At 43.0% G+C, this 18,878-nt stretch overlaps 1 protein-coding gene across 1 annotated transcript in view; it reads right to left on the reverse strand.

The window, feature by feature from the left end:
* The window catches only part of LOC137299863 (F-box/LRR-repeat protein 20), a 112,645-nt gene that overhangs the window by 31,668 nt on the left and 62,099 nt on the right, over positions 1 to 18,878 (reverse strand). The window contains exons 3-4 of the mRNA XM_067968810.1: positions 15,836 to 15,890; positions 5,256 to 5,330 (exon numbers count right to left, since the gene is read on the reverse strand). Of these exons, the coding sequence (XP_067824911.1) occupies positions 5,256 to 5,330; positions 15,836 to 15,890 (130 nt within the window). The remainder of the gene's footprint in view (positions 1 to 5,255; positions 5,331 to 15,835; positions 15,891 to 18,878) is intronic.

The following is an 18,878-nucleotide window of genomic DNA, read 5'->3' on the forward strand; positions in this document are numbered from 1 at the left end:
ATGCAAATTACGGAGTGTCTCAAGTTCCATCTAGTGGTACAAGCGTGCAGCTGCAGGTATGGCTGTGTGTCACAGAACGGCGACACCCAAAGAGCATGTGACAAATATAGCGAATTTAAGATATTATAGGTGTACACACACACACACACACACACACACACACACACACACACACACGGCTGCGATGTCCCACACGTTTACGTTCTTGAGCGTCAGCAAGTTGTACAAGAAATAGGAGCAGGAGTAGGCCGTACGGCCCCTCGAGTCTTCTCCGTCATTCAATAAGATCATGGCTGATCTTCGACCTCAACTCCACTTTCCAACCTGATCCCCATATCCCTCGATTCCCCTAGAGTCCAAAAATCTATCTCAGCCTTGAACATACTCAACAACTCAGCATCCACAGCCCTCCGGGGTAGAGAATTCCAAAGATTCACAACCCTCAGTGAAGAAGTTCCTCCTCATCTCAGTCTTAAATGGTCTCAAGCATAGCTTTTCCAACTGGTGTCATTCTAACACCTGCCAGATAACTGAAGCTCACACAAGGGCCCCTAGGTGAGGTCCCAGAGAGCTGCTGGCACTATCGCCCAGTGTACATCATTGCCTTCAGAAGGAAAAAGGGAAGAAAAACTGAGGGGAGAAAAAACATAAAATATTGTAACAAAATTGAAAAATCAAAGTTTAAGATTAGTCACAGACTGACTCACACTACCATCCCCTCATTTTCTAGGCTGCCTCTGCCTTTTAAAAGGCATTTGCTTATGTTCCTAAACAAATAAAGTTGGTATCAAAAATCTCCTGTCATCAGAAGCTCCTGATGATTCTACACACCCACCGACAATTATATTTTTACGCCAAACCTCACGCCAGAAAATTCACTGACCAAGCTAAGAAATGTAATCTTCCCAATATGCTTTGTGCCCCAAGGTGCAGTGCTGTATCTTAGAAATTAACATGGAACTGTCCTAACATAATAAAAAAAGTGTTAAAAAAAAATGTACGAAGTTGTGATTTGGGTCAATATAAAAACAGATAGAAGTATTTTACACAGTGAAAAGATTTGCGTGACAAAGGATGTACAGGACTTAAAAGGTTAAATACCCAGTGGAATGACAGATATGTCATACAGCTGCCAATTTGGGCATTAGGGCTGGTTCAACTGTCAGAAGATGGACCAACTGTAAATTCCTGGCCGTCTGGACTTCAGACCCAGTTTAAAAACAGAAAATGTTGGAATTGCACAACAGGCCCGTCAGCATCTGAAAAGAGAGCTTAACATTTCAGTTGCTGACCCTTTGTCAGGGCTGGAAACAAGCCCCTTTAGAGGACTGAGCAAAACAAATGGGGGATGTGTGGAGGGAGACCGGGTTGATGACTACTTTTTTTTCAAAAGCAAAATACTGCGGGTGCTGGAAATCTGAAATAAAAACAAAAAATGCTGGAAATTCTCAGCAAGTCAGGCAGCATCTGTGGAGAAAGGAACAGAGTTAATGTTTCTGGTCGATGACCTTTCTTCAGAATTGGAAGTAGTTAAAGATTTAACAGTTTTTAAGCAAGTACAGAGCCAGAGAAAGGGGGAAAAAGAAAGGGGAGGAAAGAACAAAAAAGGGAAGGTCTGTGATAGGGTGGAGGACAGGAGTGATTAAATGACAAAAGGGATGATGGTGTAAGGCAAGGAGAGTGGTAATGGGACAAGTAAAGAAAGAAAAGATGGGTCGAGAGCTGTAAATGTCTACATCAGAACCATTACCAGCAGCTGCTGTCCGAAAAATGGGAGCAATGACTTGACTTTTTCTGTTCTCTTTCCCTCTCCCCACAAATCTTGGTCAGTCCTATAAAAGAATTCACTTAGCTTCCAGTTCTGAAAATCTATACAAAAAACATTAACTTCTCTTTATTCTGATGGGCTTGTTTTTTCCCAGCATTTTCTCTTCTTTTCATCTTCAGACCCAGTTAAATGGTGTCTGTGTGACTGAGCTACTGCAGACCGCTATCAGTCTGAACCTGTCATAGGGTTAGAGGGTCAGTGCAAAGAAAGATTCACTGACAGACAGATACAACTACCAGCTGCGTGGCCCCTGTAGCCACTGCAGATCATGCAAATTTAATTACTGCAGGCCAACTGCTTGCTTGTAACTGTGTCAGTGATTGATGCAATTTTCCAAATTTATTCCTTTATTTTTACATCATTGCAACAGCCATTAATGCCAAACTTTCCCCACAGTATACAATTCTAAAGCTTTTAGATGTCGTGGTAAAAATTCACCTTGGGCGTCTGCGCAAAACGAGTGGTATTGAATGGACCGCTTGTTATATGCTCCGTCCAGAATTCAATTCAATCAATGGAACTGAATATCAAACAGGGTGGATATCAGGGCCTTGCGATATTACCCAAGACGACATCGTTTCCCGTCAAGTATTGCACACCCAGTGGCAAAATTGCACACTGCTCATTTGTTAATACTTTTAATAATACCCTTTAGGATTCTCAGTGACAAATTTATAAAATTGCTAAAATGAGACTGGTCCCTTTTTGTCTTTCTTCCTTTCATACAGTCTCCCCATGCCTTGCGCCATTCTTGTCTAAGAAACCTACTCGCAGACTTCTAGCTTTCAATTTTAATCAACTACTGCAAGGTGCACAGAATGGTCCAGAAACTGAGTGCCAACTGTCCCTCTTTCTCCACCTGTACTTTACCCAGTGCTACGTCATCGCAGCACAGCTGAGATCGGGTATATGGTGGTGCATTGCATTGATCCTCCAATTCCGATTACCCACGTGGCAGTTCCCCATCTTCACTTCAATTTGGAAACCGCAGAGTCCCTTCTACAGAGGCAAGAGCTGGGCATATTTGGTCCACCCCCTCATCGTTTCCTAGCAGGTTGCTCACGAATAGCACTGTCAAGAGTCCAAGGTCTATCAATCACGTGCGCACTTGGTTGGGGGTAGAGCCATAGCAGAGAAGAAATCTGAAGCGAGAGAACAGCAGCTTGACATTTCTGAACCGGCGCGAGTTCCCAGAGGCCTTGCAGGCTAATTTATCAGAATGTTCTCACTGCCCAGAAGCAGAACAAAAATTGCAACTGGTACAAACAGTGAGAGTCAAAGAATAAAGGAAAATGGTTGAGGGCCACAGTCTCAGCTACAGGAAGTGAAAGTCTACCGACATAACAACAGTTATTGCACCTCCCTAAAAAGTAATTCATTGCATGGAGCACTTTAGGACATTTTTGAGCAATTTGATAAGATGCTTTATAAAGGCCTTTCTTTTACACAAAAAGAAAGTCACGCAGTAAGTTGATGTGGTACAATTCGTAAAGATGGCAGTGACAGAATCTTCTCTGCAGTTTGAGCAGCCTGTAATGGAAAACCCATGGTAAACAGAGAACAAGTGAAGCAGAATCAATTTTCCACTGTAAGCTTCTGCCTACAAGCTCATCTCTTCAAGATGATTTTCTGGAGCAGAAAAGAACTGGCTCCCTGATGTGAACAGGATGAAATCTTTGTTAAGTCTCCCCTTTTCACAATGAAGACTGGGACACTCCCTGTGCCACTGTTTTCTGACAATTTGAGCACTGCTTCCCAACCAATTACATTCAAAGCTTCCCACACTGCCTAATCTGGAGCTCACTGACCTATTGTGCCTACAATATTTCAACAACCACATCACTTTCTTATTTTACTCTTGTATGCAGCTCTCATTCTCCCCCCCACCCCTACTCCTGAACTTTGGGACTGCAGTAGGCGATGCTAAACAGAAATCAAGCAGCCACACATTCTTGGGAAGCTGCCAGCTCTCCACCACCACGCACCTTCCAGACGTTAAAGCTGCAAGGCCACCAAGCACTTTCCACAAAAGGAGTCAGATTTACTCACTTTAGAAAATGTTAAAACACTCTGTGGGAAACAGTACGTTTTATTGAAAGTTGGATGCTTCTGTTATTCCTGGATGCATGACAGAAAGGAATATACCACAGTACCTAATGAAATGGAGGAGGGAGGACACATTCTTTTGGACCAATGCAATCATTTCCTTCCTGGCTTTAGTTTTGTGAGCTTTTCTTTATTTGATTTGATAAAATAAATCTATTTAGCATGGGTGGTGGGGGAAGAGAAAGAGAGAAAGGGCAAAATGCTTAGCAGACCCATAAAGATCCCTTTTTTTGATTAGTAAGCACTTGAACAATCCAGAACAGTCCAGTTTGTTGAAGACAGTAGATCTTTGTAAACCTGTTATGGTGAATCCAGTCAAGTATCACAGTAGAGCAGGGAAAAAAAAAGAGGAACATTCGCTACGTGTAATTCTTTCTCCTCCCTCGCCAGGTCTGAATGACTTTATAAGAAGGAATTTCTTTAGGGCTTTAAAACAATTACACAACTGAAGTGAGCACGAAAAAAAAAAAAGTGCAACAAATACCAATCATAGTCATTAATAATTTACGGTTACCCAGCTCCGAGACTAAATCATGAAAGTCTGTATTTCCTTGGTTGAAAATTGTCCCGCAAGAACAATTTTAATTATAATTTTTGATATCAGCTCAAGAGTGACAATAAGGCAGCTACAGCATAAACACACACCTTTTACCATCATTTCAGCTACTGACCATCTAAGACAAGAAAAGAAAGAGCTTGCCCTTATATAGTGCCTTCCCAAATCCTATGGACGTCTCCATGGCACTTCACATCAAATGAATTAAGTTTGTAGTACACTCACTGTTGGCAATATAGTAAACATAGATTTGTGCAAACTATGAGCTGAATACCCAGTTAATCTGTTTTCTTGGTTGAGCAAGGAATGTTGAGAGCTCCCTGCTACTCTTTGAATGGTGCGACAGGATCTTTCACATGAGCCATTGGAAAAGGCCAACTGGGCCTTGGTTCATGCACTAATTTAAAGGATGGCACCACAAGCAATACAGCAATGCCTCAAGTCTGAGAGCGGGCCTTGAATCCACAACCTTCTGATTCAGAGACAAAAGTATTACCAACCGAGCCAAGCTGAGACACCAAAGTAAGAAACTGCTTTCTGCTACTTATACTTGGGGCAGGTTTGTCTTTCCAAATTACTGCTTTCCTTGTCTTTTTACAAATGCATCGCAATTTTCCACTAAACCATAAGTTATGCTGGTGTCCACCCAGACAGTCATTGCGACCAAAATACATCACATGATTTTATTTCCTCTTGAAATTCTGTAGGCAAAATACACAATAGACTATCATTTAAATGATTTTTTGCATTATTCGTGCACAGTACCTCTATATCCCTTTGGAAGTCAAACAGGTCGATTCTTTGCCAGTTACTGCCATCCAATGCCAGGACATTCCAGTACTGAAAACACAGAAGAATTCAGTTAATGTGAGAAAATGTAAATAAACAGACTGAGATGAAGAAAAGGATATGGATGGAAAGGACATGAATAACTGAAGGCAGAATAATATTTCCTTTTTGGAATTATGCATAATATGGAGAAAACCAACTTCTTGAGAACTGAATGCAATTGTTTTGGTCCAAGCCAAAAGGCCTGCTGTCACTGAAGCTTCTGCCAAAGCCAGGATCTACGACCTATTAGAGACATGGCAATCCCGTCGAAGAGCTGCGTTAGCAAATTAGAACCACCTAGGCTGTTATCAAGGACACGACCCTGTCTGTATATCCTTGGGTCTAACGCGGTCTGTTCAATCAGGATACCTTTGAAGAACTTAAAACCATACAATATTCAACAGATGCTTCTGCACGCAGATCTGTTCGAAGTGTTTATGTCCGAACTTCTCTTCCTCCTCCCCCTCTCCCGATGGTACGATGTTCCTATCATTACAGAACAGCGTATCACTCGATTTGTAAAATAGCGTATCATTCAGTGTACCATGAGTAACACCCCAACAGATCCATAATGTAGATGTATAGATTTAGGCAATTCTCTGTTGCTCTCTCAGCAGCGTACTCTTGAGGAATTATATAAAATGAGGACAGGAAAGCCTTCCAGCATAACAAAAGAACAGGGGTGCTGGGAAAGAGCACCAGCAACAAGTGGCATTGCCTCTTTTCTTATTCTACTTGCAGACTTGAGCCTCCTTTACTCTACCAGGTTTAAACAAAAAATTGTCAGACACAATGAAACGGACCTGATTCTAAATCACTTTCCATTTTTACAACAGAGCTCATGGTCAGTGATTAGGGATTACATATATCATTTAAACATAATGTTAACAGCCTGCATTAAATGATTAACTACATACTGAGTTTTGCTGTTATAGCCTATGTCGGTTTTGTGCAGATTTCCTACCATTCTCTGGTACCTCCTCAGAGCTAGGATTGATGAGGAGCTTTTAGTAATATATACATCAATTCCCATTTAATTCGCAATCATATATCTGCCCAATGGGGCCAAGTTTCAAAGTTGGTTCTTAATTTGTAACCTGAGGCTTAGCGTCTCGCAAACAGAATTATATCGGTTTTGTTACAAAGGTGTTAGACTAACAACTTTAAACAGAGTAACCAACTTTCCAACTTGGTCGATGAGGAAGCTTGAGACATTGTGAGTACGTCCTGTGGGAACACAATGACAGGAAGCATCACAGCAATGTGAGGACTAGTAACTACTAAAAGGCAGAGACATGGAGCATAGGTAGAAAGTTAAAGTATTTTCATATTTATTTGAAATGGCAATAGGCCCTGCTATAATTAAATTTTGTGTTTGCATTTTCAGTGGATCACACTTAAATCTGTCTTAAATCATTCAGTACAACTGCTATTGAGATATCACTTGTTCCTTTCTTCACAATTGGAAAAGCAACAGCACTGACCTAGAACAAGGCATTACAGTGAGACTACTACCAAATGGAGTCGTATGAGAAGGTGGTTAGGCTCTCTTTTGTTGGAGATGGTCATTGCCTGGCACTTGTGTGGCACGAATGTTACTTGCCACTTATCAGCCCAAGCCTGGATGTTGTCCAGGTCTTGCAGCATGCGGGCTCGGACTGCTTAAATTATCTGAGGAATCGTAAATTGAGCTGACCACTGTGCAATCATCAGCAAACAATCCCACTTCCGACCTTATGATGGAGGGGAAGGTCATTGATGAAATAGCTAAAGACAGTTGGGCCTAGGAAATTGTCCTAAGGAACTCCTGCAGCAATGGCCAAGGACTGAGATGATTGGCCTCCAACAAACACAACCATCTTCCTTTGTGCCAGGTATGACTCCAGCCACTGGAGAGTTTTCCCCCTGACCCCCACTGACTTGAGTTTTGTTAGGGCGCCTTTGTGCCGCACTCGGTCGAATGCTGCCATGATGTCAAGGACACTCAGTCTCCCCTCACCTTTGGAATTCAACTCATGTCCATGTTTGGACCAAGGCTGTAATGAGGTCTGGAGCTGAATGGTCTTGGTGAGCAGGTTATTGGTGAGTAAGTGCCGCTTGATAGCGCTGTGACTCCTTACATCATTTTTCTGATGATTGAGAGCAGGCTGATAGGATGGCAATTGGCTGAGTTGGATTTGTCCTGCTTTTTGTGGACAGGACATACCTGGACAATTTTTACACATTGAATTGACAAGTTCGTCAAAGATTACCTTTGGCAGTCAACTAGTTTTATTACAGGATCATTAACTGTGGTTCCATTAGTAAGTATGGGAGTTGGGAACGTATAGCATAACCAAATGCTTCCTTGGATGTCATCACCACTTAATCAGAACAGCCTGTATAGGACAGTTCTGGTATGTGTTTTCCAGCTCCTATGTTAAAATAAGAAATAAGGCAAGCATAAAAGAGTCAGAATGCTATGGCCCACATTCTAATGCTCACTTAAATAAACAATGCCTCAGTATCTTTCTATGATTAGAGTTCTTGTGTTTACCTCACTTGCATAGCATCATTTCTTAAGTGCATAACACATCTGGGGTAGATTTTCTCAAATACAGACAGGTAGGAAAAGCTGCCAATGAGCATCCATCACAAATATTGTTCAAGCTCTTTGTGGCAGTCATGTTGCTTTCCTTCACACTACATACTCCTGAAATTAAATTTACAATAAGTGCATGAAAGTTACTTAATTGTTTTTTAAAAAAATAACTACATTTATTAGCTCCAACAACTTCTTTCCTCCCCCCCCCCCCCGGCCCCACCAACTCGCCTCATCACCACCACACTCACACGCTGAAGAGTCCTTCTCCCAACCTACAATTTTCTGAAGGCACTGTGCGACAGAGGTACCTGTGTATGTGCACCTCTACTCTCACTTCAATATTATAGCCATGATGTGGAGATGCCGGTGATGGACTCGGGTGGACAAATGTAAGGAATCTTACAACACCAGGTTATAGTCCAACAATTTTATTTTAAAATCACAAGCTTTCGGAGATTATCCCCTTCGTCAGGTGAATGAGTGAAAGATTCTCAAATCGCATATCTTATATTAGGCTGGGACAGCATCACACCAATCAAAAGGTGTCGTTGTTGTTCAAACAGGCCAGTCACTGAGAACAGCACGTCCCAGTACACTGGATATACATTGTGTCAATTACACAGACAGAAAGAAAGAGACCCTAATGGCAGAGAGAGAGAATATTAAAACACACAACTTTTTTTTCCCTTTTTGCTGGTGGGGTTACGTGTAGCGTGACATGAACCCAAGATCCCGGTTGAGGCCGTCCTCATGGGTGCGGAACTTGGCTATCAACTTCTGCTCGACGATTTTGCGTTGTCGTGTGTCTCGAAGGCCGCCTTGGAGAACGCTGACCCGAAGGTCAGTGGCTGAATGTCCATGACTGCTAAAGTGTTCCCCGACTGGGAGGGAACCCTCCTGTCTGGCGATTGTTGCGCGGTGTCCGTTCATCCGTTGTCGCAGTGTCTGCATGGTCTCGCCAATGTACCATGCTCCGGGGCATCCTTTCCTGCAACGTATGAGGTAGACAACGTTGGCCGAGTCACAGGAGTATGAACCATGTACCTGGTGGGTGGTGTCCTCTCATGTGATGGTGGTATCCGTGTCGATGACCTGGCATGTCCCCCAGCTTCTGTCGCGACACTACAGACTTCCTACAAAAACTCAGCACCCACGGACCAGTTGAACCAGGAACACTTCTCACCACAATGGACGTCTCGGCACTCTACACCAGTATCCCCCACGATGACGGCATCGCTGCAACAGCCTCAGTACTCAACACCAACAACAGCCAATCTCCAGACGCCATCCTGCAACTCATCCGCTTCATCCTGGATCACAATGTCTTCACCTTCGATAACCAGTTCTTTATCCAAACACATGGAACAGCCATGGGGACCAAATTCGCACCCCAATACGCCAACATTTTCATGCACAAGTTCGAGCACGACTTCTTCACTGCACAGGATCTCCAACCAACACTATACACCAGATACATCGACGACATTTTCTTCCTATGGACCCACGGCGAAGAATCACTGAAGAGACTACACGATAACATCAACAAGTTCTATCCCACCATCAAACTCACCATGGACTACTCCTCAGAATCGGTTTCTTTCTTGGACACACAAATCTCCATCAAAGACGGGCACCTCAGCACCTCACTCTACCGCAAGCCCACGGACAATCTCACGATGCTCCACTTTTCCAGCTTCCACCCCAACCACGTCAAAGAGACCATCCCCTATGGACAGGCCCTACGAATACACAGGATCTGCTCAGACGAGGAGGAACGCAATGGACACCTACAGACGCTGAAAGACGCCCTCGTAAGAACGGGATTATGATGCTCGACTTGTCGATCGACAGTTCCGACGGGCCACAGCGAAGAATCGCATAGACCTCCTCAGAAGACAAACACGGGACGCAACCAACAGAGTACCCTTCGTCGTCCAGTACTTCCCCAGAGCGGAGAAACTACACCATGTTCTCCGCAGCCTTCAACATGTCATCGATGACGATGAACACCTCGCTAAGGCCATCCCCACGCCTCCACTACTCACCTTCAAACAGCCACCCAACCTCAAACAGACAATCGTTCGCAGCAAATTACCCAGCTTTCAGGAGAACAACGCCCACGACACCACACAACCCTGCCACGGCAAACTCTGCAAGACATGCCAGATCATGGACACTGATACCACCATCACACGAGAGGACACCACCCACCAGGTGCATGGTTCATACTCCTGTGACTCGGCCAACGTCGTCTACCTCATACGTTGCAGGAAAGGATGCCCCGAAGCATGGTACATTGGCGAGACCATGCAGACACTGCGACAACGGATGAACGGACACCGCGCAACAATCGCCAGACAGGAGGGTTCCCTCCCAGTCGGGGAACACTTTAGCAGTCAAGGACATTCAGCCACTGATCTTCAGGTCAGCGTTCTCCAAGGCGGCCTTCGAGACACACGACAACGCAAAATCGTCGAGCAGAAGTTGATAGCCAAGTTCCGCACCCATGAGGACGGCCTCAACCGGGATCTTGGGTTCATGTCACGCTACACGTAACCCCACCAGCAAAAAGGGAAAAAAAAGTTATGTGTTTTAATATTTTCTCTCTCTCTCTCTCTCTCTCTGCCATTTGGGTCTCTTTCTTTCTGTCTGTGTAATTGACACAATGTATATCCAGTGTACTGGGACGTGCTGTTCTCAGTGACTAGCCTGTTTGAACAACGACACCTTTTGATTGGTGTGATGCTGTCCCAGCCTAATATAAGATATGCGATTTGAGAATCTTTCACTCATTCACCTGACGAAGGGGATAATCTCCGAAAGCTTGTGATTTTAAAATAAAATTGTTGGACTATAACCTGGTGTTGTAAGATTCCTTACATTTAATATTATAGGCATGGTGTGTAGAGCTGCCAGCTACCAAGTCCAATAAAAGCAGATTATAGTCCATCTCTTCCAGACTCCAGTTCCTCCTTCTAGTGCTGCTAATGCCTCCCCAAAGTGCTCCTCGACCTCCCAAAATCCTCTTCACTGCATGGTGTCAGGCCCCAGCCTCCTCTCAAACCAAATCAGCCTGCTCTACCACCAGAATCTGGCCTAAGCCACATACATCTTCCCAAATGTATCATCTCCAGAATCTAGACACCACACTCTCCCAGCTTCAATCCCCAAGCCCAATGCCCCATTTCCCTTTGACCTGTGCTCCCAGACACCCTGGCCCCATCTGATCCCAGTACCCACTGCTAGCCCTGTACATACTGGCTGCCATTTTGTTGCATGAACCTATAGTTGATCAAAGGCACGACACAAAAATTCAGTAAATCTTTAAAGAAATATATGTGAGGGTCAGAGAAGGTGATAGGAAAAAATGTCAGACACAAGCAGAGAAATACAGAAACCACAACGAGAAAAGCTTGTAAGAGCTATACATAGGAAGAGAGTGAAAAGGAGTACAATACAAACAAAAAGACAGAGGGGACAAAAAAGAATTGGAAAGTGAGGGAAAGAAAAGTAAAGAAACTGTTGCTGAGAAGGCAACTTTTATTGAGTCAATGAGCAACACTATTGGAGATCTGCAAGTACAAAGGAAAAGATGAAATGATCAATTACTGTGAAAGGTCCACATCGGTGTGTCCAATTACTACCATTCTGAAGACACAACTTTTAAACCCCTGAAGACAGCAGTAGCATTTTACACCAGCAGTAAATATGGAACAAGAGGATGGAGATATAAAAATGATCGGAAACTCTCAGGACTGCAGAAGTCACAAAGGGATGCAATACCCTTTTACTCCAATGTTGTCAAACACATGCTGCAAGCAATTTTTCATGATCTCATTGCTTTACAGCAATGTGTATTCAGCAATTTTGTTTCATCAGCCCCAGCCTATTGCAAACAGTTGGACTTGACAGCAACTCCAATAAATAGCACTGTTAGGTAACACAATATTGAGGGAATTTCACATTATTAAAACTTTCTTGAGCAATTCATTTCTTCAACATGAAAACTTGGGTTCTCTAGCAGGTTTCCTCTGGCCATTAATTTGAGCAAGAAAAGTCAGTGCATGTGGAACAATGGGGAAATCGATTTTACATTCAATCACTTTTTCGCTCACATTTGTTCCTAGATAGAATTGTACTGTAGGTCTTTCCCCAATACTCATCATCTAGTCTCTTAATTCTGAATAAAAAGATTTTTGTTGATAAATATCTAGCAAAACAAGCTAAATATTTCTTCCTAATAAATTCTAATAAGGTATGGACTGTTTAGTCTGTAGTGATTACAAAACAAGTAGTTCACACTTTGCACATGGAAGTTTTGCAGATCTATGAAAAGCTTTGAGAGATAAAGTCTGCTGATTTATTCAGAAATAAATGTTTTATAATCCTACTCTACAAAGATTCACAATTAAAAATGTATGTTTTTGTCACACCTGTCAACTTTTCACATTATAACTTCCTATGTCTATTTTTTTTAAAACAGGAGGACAGGAGTTGGACGCCAGGCAAAATAAAAGCACTGAATTATTCAAAAAGGTCTTCGATACTACAGACAGCTTATGGGTTGGATAGCCAGAATCACACTCGGTGTGAAATTGCAGCACAGGCTGGGTGATCAGAGAGAATGAAGCTGAACACCTGGCTATGATTATATAAAGGGCACGCCTAAAATTAGCAATGAATGGAGTTCAAACCAACAAGCACGTCAATGTCTGAGTCATTTTCAGTAGCTCTTGCTTCGTGAACCCAAAATGATGAACTGATAGATCAATGCCAACAACCGAGACCCCCCCCAGCGCTAATTCCAGATAGCAAGCTTTTAAAAAAAATAGCACTCGTTGATCTCCCCTGGCAGAGCATGGAGGGAGTCAACACCAAGTCTTTAGATGAAGTGGGGGATTACTGGACACGCAGCTGCAATTCTGTCCCCATTTAAAAGTTATTCTGTTCTCATTTTTATAGAATTGATTATTATGGTGAAATAGCAAAATGTACAATTTGGGAAGCAGAGGAGTAGAATTGGTTGGAGCATTGGCGTTTCACTTCAGTGATTTCACTGCAGTGGTTCAAGGAGGCAGCTCACCACCACCTTCTCAAGGCCAATTAGGGATGAACACTAAATGCTGGCCTTGCCAGTGACACCCACATCCCATGAATGAATTAAAAAAATGTCCAAGCTGAGAAGGAGGGAGATGTAGAACTGAGGCTCTACAATGCCATCAGTGGGGGTGGGTATAATTACAGTGACAAGTTTACATAGCCAGTTTCCACTTTAAATATGGACATAGGAATTTATAATGGGCAAAAGTTGACAAGTATTGAAAAAAAAGGAAATAAGATTTGTAGACATGAAGTGCATGCAGATGCAAGATCTTTTTAAAAATAGATATATCCAACAAAAACTGTAATGGTACAACTTTGTATATGAATCTATTAAGTGATTGACAATTGCTTAAATATGATTATTTGGAAGGAAATCACATAGTCCTTCAAACAACTACTTATATAAAAATAAATGTCTCCATCAGAAGATGCTGATAACAATAGTCATTCTGCCTATCTTAGCTCATCCATCCACACCCTCAATCAAGGCATTCTTAAATGGATCCAGGGTTTTCACCTCCAATATCCTAGTCAGGGGTACATTCCCTGCGTTGATCACTCTGAGAGGAAGAAATTCCTACAGTCAGTCAGTCTTAAACTGCCTTTTACTAGCTCCTATGCATCTGCCCTTGCCCTGTCATCGTGGTTTTATTTGAAATAGATGGTATGGAAAAGTTACATCTAGAACACTACTGTTTTATATACTTATGAGAGACTTCCTCTCAGTCAACTCCTTTTAGGCTAAAAAGCCCAAGTTTCTCCAGTCTTTCTTCATAACTCAGTCCATTGACACTGGGTATTAGTTTTGCAAGTGTGTGTGTTGGTAACCAATATCAGACAAAGTACTCGGGTGTGGGCTACAGTCTGGGCATAGCTTCCCCTGACTTGTACTCCACTATTTTGCTTGCAAAGTTCAGCATTCTATTTGTTTTGTTGATTGTTGCTCAGCGGCAATTGGACACATGGAGCAGTGAGTCTACTAAAACCCTTCTTTCAACTTCATCCTCAGCCTTTTTGACACCGTCCATGGAGTACATATGCCATCCAGTTTTTCTTCGTATATGCAGTACTTTACACTTGTCTGTATCAAATTTCACCCACTTATATATTTTGTCCAATCCATTTTATAGTTTCTGAACTGCTTCCTCAGATTCAACAGCCCTTTCTAGTTTGGTTCCATCATCTGTAAATTTGACCAGTTTGTTTTGAGCTTCTGAATCCAATTCATTAATATAAATTAGAAACAGTGGGGGTCCCAACATCACCAAACCTTGGGGCACCTGATTCAGCATGTCATCACCCCAAAATAACTCATCTAATAAGTATATGCTACTTCTTACCCTTGAGCTTACTTTACTTGGCCTGATGGGATGAGAAGCACAAGGTTCTGTAAAGTATTTTATTTTAGGTCTATCATATCCACATTAATATAAAGGGGATGGCATCTGATCATTAAAAGATAAAATTCAGCACTAGTTTCTTTTCGATGGAGGTCTAGCAGATGCATCCACTAGCTTTTCTCGAGGGTGGGAAAGGAAAGAAATTCTTGCCAGTACTCATGTTCTCTGGTCTTGCGTTCAGAGTTTAAAGTGCCTGGATAAAATTGACATTTCAGATCATGTCTTAGCTCACCTTTGGAGAAAGATTGAGAGATGACAATAGGTTGACAGAACTGGAGTCCTAGAATCATCATCTTTCATGCCTGAATCCTTCCTAATGCATTAAATATTCCAGAGTGTAAAATATTCACAATATTCTAAATGCGGCCTTCACAATGACTCGTACACAATTAAAATAACAAGTTTTAATCCGCTGATGATACAGCCAGTACTACACGGTTGTTGACAACAGCCTTGCTAATCAGAACTGAAAAGGTATAAAGTACTAATATAATTATAAGTTACCAATAAGATTTTTTATTTGGCCAAAGCAGTCGTCCTCTCTATAACAAGCAACGCCATGGCTACCTCACCAATACAGAAACAAGCTCTCTATATCATGCCTCTGGCTACAGCACATTTTATAGCTCCATAAGGGAGTGTTCAGTCCACTCTGGGCTTCCCCGTTGGCTCAGCATGTATAGACAATGTGTGGCTACACCATTTGGAGCAGAACAATGTCAGGTTTGATCTGTGGTGAATGAGCTAATTTTAGTTGAGCTGGCAATAGGGGCACAAAAGTTGGGTTCAGTGCCCCTGGAGTGGGATCAGACAAAGCTCCCCCTCTTGATCGCCATCCAGTAATCCTTGCTAGGAGTGTATATACAGGGCAGCTGCGCACAGGACTGGGATCACACATAAATAATGGTGACCAGAGGGCGCATGGTACCCGGGAACAAGTTAATGGTTTCAACAAGGGGGAAGAGAAAAATTAGCAAAGGAACAAAGACAGATAGTCCACTGTAGAAGTGTGATCATACTGGCTAGGTTGCCCGATAAACACTAACTCTTAATATAGTTTGGATTATTTTATAAAGAATGAATCTAGCTCAGTGTCTTTTCTCCCCCTATTCCTTTTATGCCAATGTTCTCCTCTCCCCTCACTAATGTACACTTCCCCAGTACCTTGTCAACACACATGCATTTCCAGCATAGACAGTGACCAGGAGCAGCAACCCTCACTGATTTTCTCCTCCCTAGTACTGAGGCATCTTTATCACTGCCCTGTCTGTGATCAGTTGATTCAAGAAAAACCAGGGATAAAAGCTGGACCTTTACTGGTCTGTATCGGTCTCAGTTATTCACTTCTTTAATCAGCTGAGCCATGGCGGGGGGGGCAGTCCAGATTGGTCCTTTAAAAGTGAGGAAGGTATTTAAAGAAACCTTACCCTGGAAACCTGAGCACAGCGACACAATGTGACCACATCCAGAAAGGAGAATATTCTGTAGAAGAAAAAAGAGAAGAGGGGTTAAAACACAGCCAATTTAGAAAGAGTCATTAATACATCTACAATAAAACGTGTGTAAATCAAACAGGTGTAGAAGTCGCAACAGATATTATAGCTCCCACCACTAATGTCAAGTTTATATCAGAACCCCTTCTATTTGAGGTTACAATACTGGGTTTCCAGCACTGTAGAATCTGCTCCTACTTACCTGTGCACAGCGGAAAGTGGTGATCACAACTTTCAACTCAGGTTGTGGAGTCTCCCTAGTGTCAGCGTAGCAGCAGCCAGGAAAAAAATGACAGGCATTGCCATCACCAGTAACTGCTTACATTGCTGCTCTGACTCTGCTAGCAGTGTGCAGCTAAATCATGGCAGAACGATCCCAGGTTTGATCCTTGGTGAGATGAATTATCAATTCAGTTGGCAATAGGGGCACTAAAGTTGGCCTCAGTACCCCCGGGCTGGGGGTGGGTGGAGGTAGTAAGATTAGCCAGAGGCCTCAATCCTGATCACTGCCCAACAGGGTGAAACTACCTTGAAGTTCAAAGGCTGTAGTGCAGCATTAGTTACCTTTCAATGCTGCTCCATCAAATTACATAGAATTATATAGAAACTGCAACAAGAAACAGGCCATTTGGCCCAACCAGTCTGTGTCGGTGTTTATCCTCCCTCCGCATGAGCATTAATCCTAACCCCGTGTCCCCATATCCCTTTATTCCCTTTTCCTTCAACCACCTATCAAACTTATTCTTAAATGTTGACATCATCTGTGCTTCAATTGCTAATTTCAGTAACGCGTTCCACCGCCTCGCAACCTTTGTGTAAAAAAAAAGTTTCTCCTGCTCTCCATCCTAAATCTCTTCCATTTAATCTTATATCTACGGACCCGCATTCTAGACCCCTCAATCACTGGAAGCAGTCTGTTTCCATCTACGCTGTCCCATCCTTTCATAATCGTAAACCCCTCCCTCAATCATCCTGCAATCTCCTTTGTTCTAATGAAAACAGTTTGTGGAAGTGCGCACACACGATTTAACACTCAGTACCTGAAAATGCATACAAGTCCATTTCCTACTTTTTGGGAGTAACTCTCAGATGACTGATTGAAATTGTTTGAAACTGTTCCCATCTGGGGAGGGCACCCTCCTCTTTTTACAGTATTTCAGACAGCCTGTGGAGCATTGTATGACTATGTAATGCAGAGACCAATTGCTACTGAGCATCTAGAAACCATTCACCACAAACACATGACCTAAATCTCTCAGCCAATTTATAGCCCCCCCTCCCCTATTTTTTTTTTTTGAGGGTCATGGGTACCATCTATTCCTTGAATGTTGGGTTTACACAATAGAATGCAGCTGACAGAGGCTGTCCGCCTGTTAAAATAAAAGTGCTCGATGATGGATTATAAATACGAGAAACTTGTCTTTCTGGTCCTGTAAGTGGTGTTACAATGCCAATCATATAATAATTGTTTTACTGATCATGTGCATTTCCTCTTTACGCAAACAGCAAAGTGAGCGTTAAAGGGGAATTAATCAGCAGGGAAATAAATCAATGCAGCCTAACTCTAGTCAAGAAGAATCACTGCGTTACAAAATGTCACTGCTGATACTGTCAAGACTATCAATTGACCCTATCTCCGCAAAAGGCCGATGGTCTCTTTTAAACTGCCACCCAGAACTGCTCAAGTAGAATGTTTCTATTTTAAGCAGAACCTGCAAACAGCTTAAGTGACTACTTGTTGGCAGTCAAAGTCAGACAAAATGAACGGTTAGCAATGAAAACTTGCACTCAAACAGCCACACCAATGCTGTATTTACCTGACTAGCCAACAGCTCAATACGTTCTGGGTTCTGACAAAAGATCATCGGCCTGAACCGTTAACCCTACCTGCCTCTCTTAACAACTTGCATTTATATAGCACCTTTAACGTAGTAAAATGTTCCAAGGCGTTTCACGGGAGTGCAATCAGACAAAAATTGACACCAAGCCCAAGAAGGAGACATTAGGATAGGCGACCAAAAGCTTAGTCCAAGAGGTAGGTTTTAAAGGAGAGACTTAAAAGGAGGAGAGAGGTGGAGAGACAGAGGTATAGAGAGGGAATTCCAGAGCTTGGGGCTTTGACAGCTGAAGGTACAGCCAATGGTGGAGAGGTGCACAAGAGACCAGAATTGGAGGAACGCGGAGTTCAGGGAGGGTTGTAGGGCTGGAGGTTACAGAGAATGGGAGGGGCGACGCAATGTAGGGATTTGAACACAAGCATGAGAATCTTAATATTTGAGGCATTGGTGGACCAGGAGCCAATGTAGGTCAGCAAGCACAGGGTTGATGAGTGAACGGGACTTGGTGCGAGTTAGGATATGGGCAGCAGAGTTTTGGATGAGCTCAAGTTTATGGAGAGTGGAAGATGAGAGGCTGATCGGGAGAGCTTTGGAATAGTCGAGTCTGGAGGTAAAAAAGCACGGATGAGGGTTTCAGCAGCAGATAGCTTGAGGCAGGGGCAGAGACAGGCGATACCACGGAGATGGAAGTAGGCGGTCTTGGTGATGGAGAGGATATGAGGTCGGAAGATCTGCTCAGGGTCAAATAGGACGCAAAGGCTGCGAATAGTCTGGTTCAGCCTGATAGTGACCAGGGAGAGGGAATGGAATTGGTAGCTAGCGAACAGAGTTTGTGGCGGGGAACCGAAGACAATGGCTTCAGTCTTCCCATTGTTTAATTGGAGGAAATTCCTGCTCATCCAATACTGGATGTCAGACAAGCGGTGTGATAACAGGCAGTGGAGGGGTCGAGAGGAGTGGTGGTGAGGTAGAGCTGGGCGTCATCAGCGTACACGTGGAACCTGATGATGTGTATTCGGATGATGTCGCCAAAGGGTGGCATGTACAACAACAACAACTTGCATTTATATAGTGCCTTTCATGCAGTAAAATGTCCCAAGGTGCTTCACAGGAGCGTTATCAAACAAAATTAGGGGGGT

This window comes from Heptranchias perlo, chromosome 30 (assembly GCF_035084215.1).
Source record: "Heptranchias perlo isolate sHepPer1 chromosome 30, sHepPer1.hap1, whole genome shotgun sequence".
NCBI lineage: Eukaryota > Metazoa > Chordata > Chondrichthyes > Hexanchiformes > Hexanchidae > Heptranchias > Heptranchias perlo.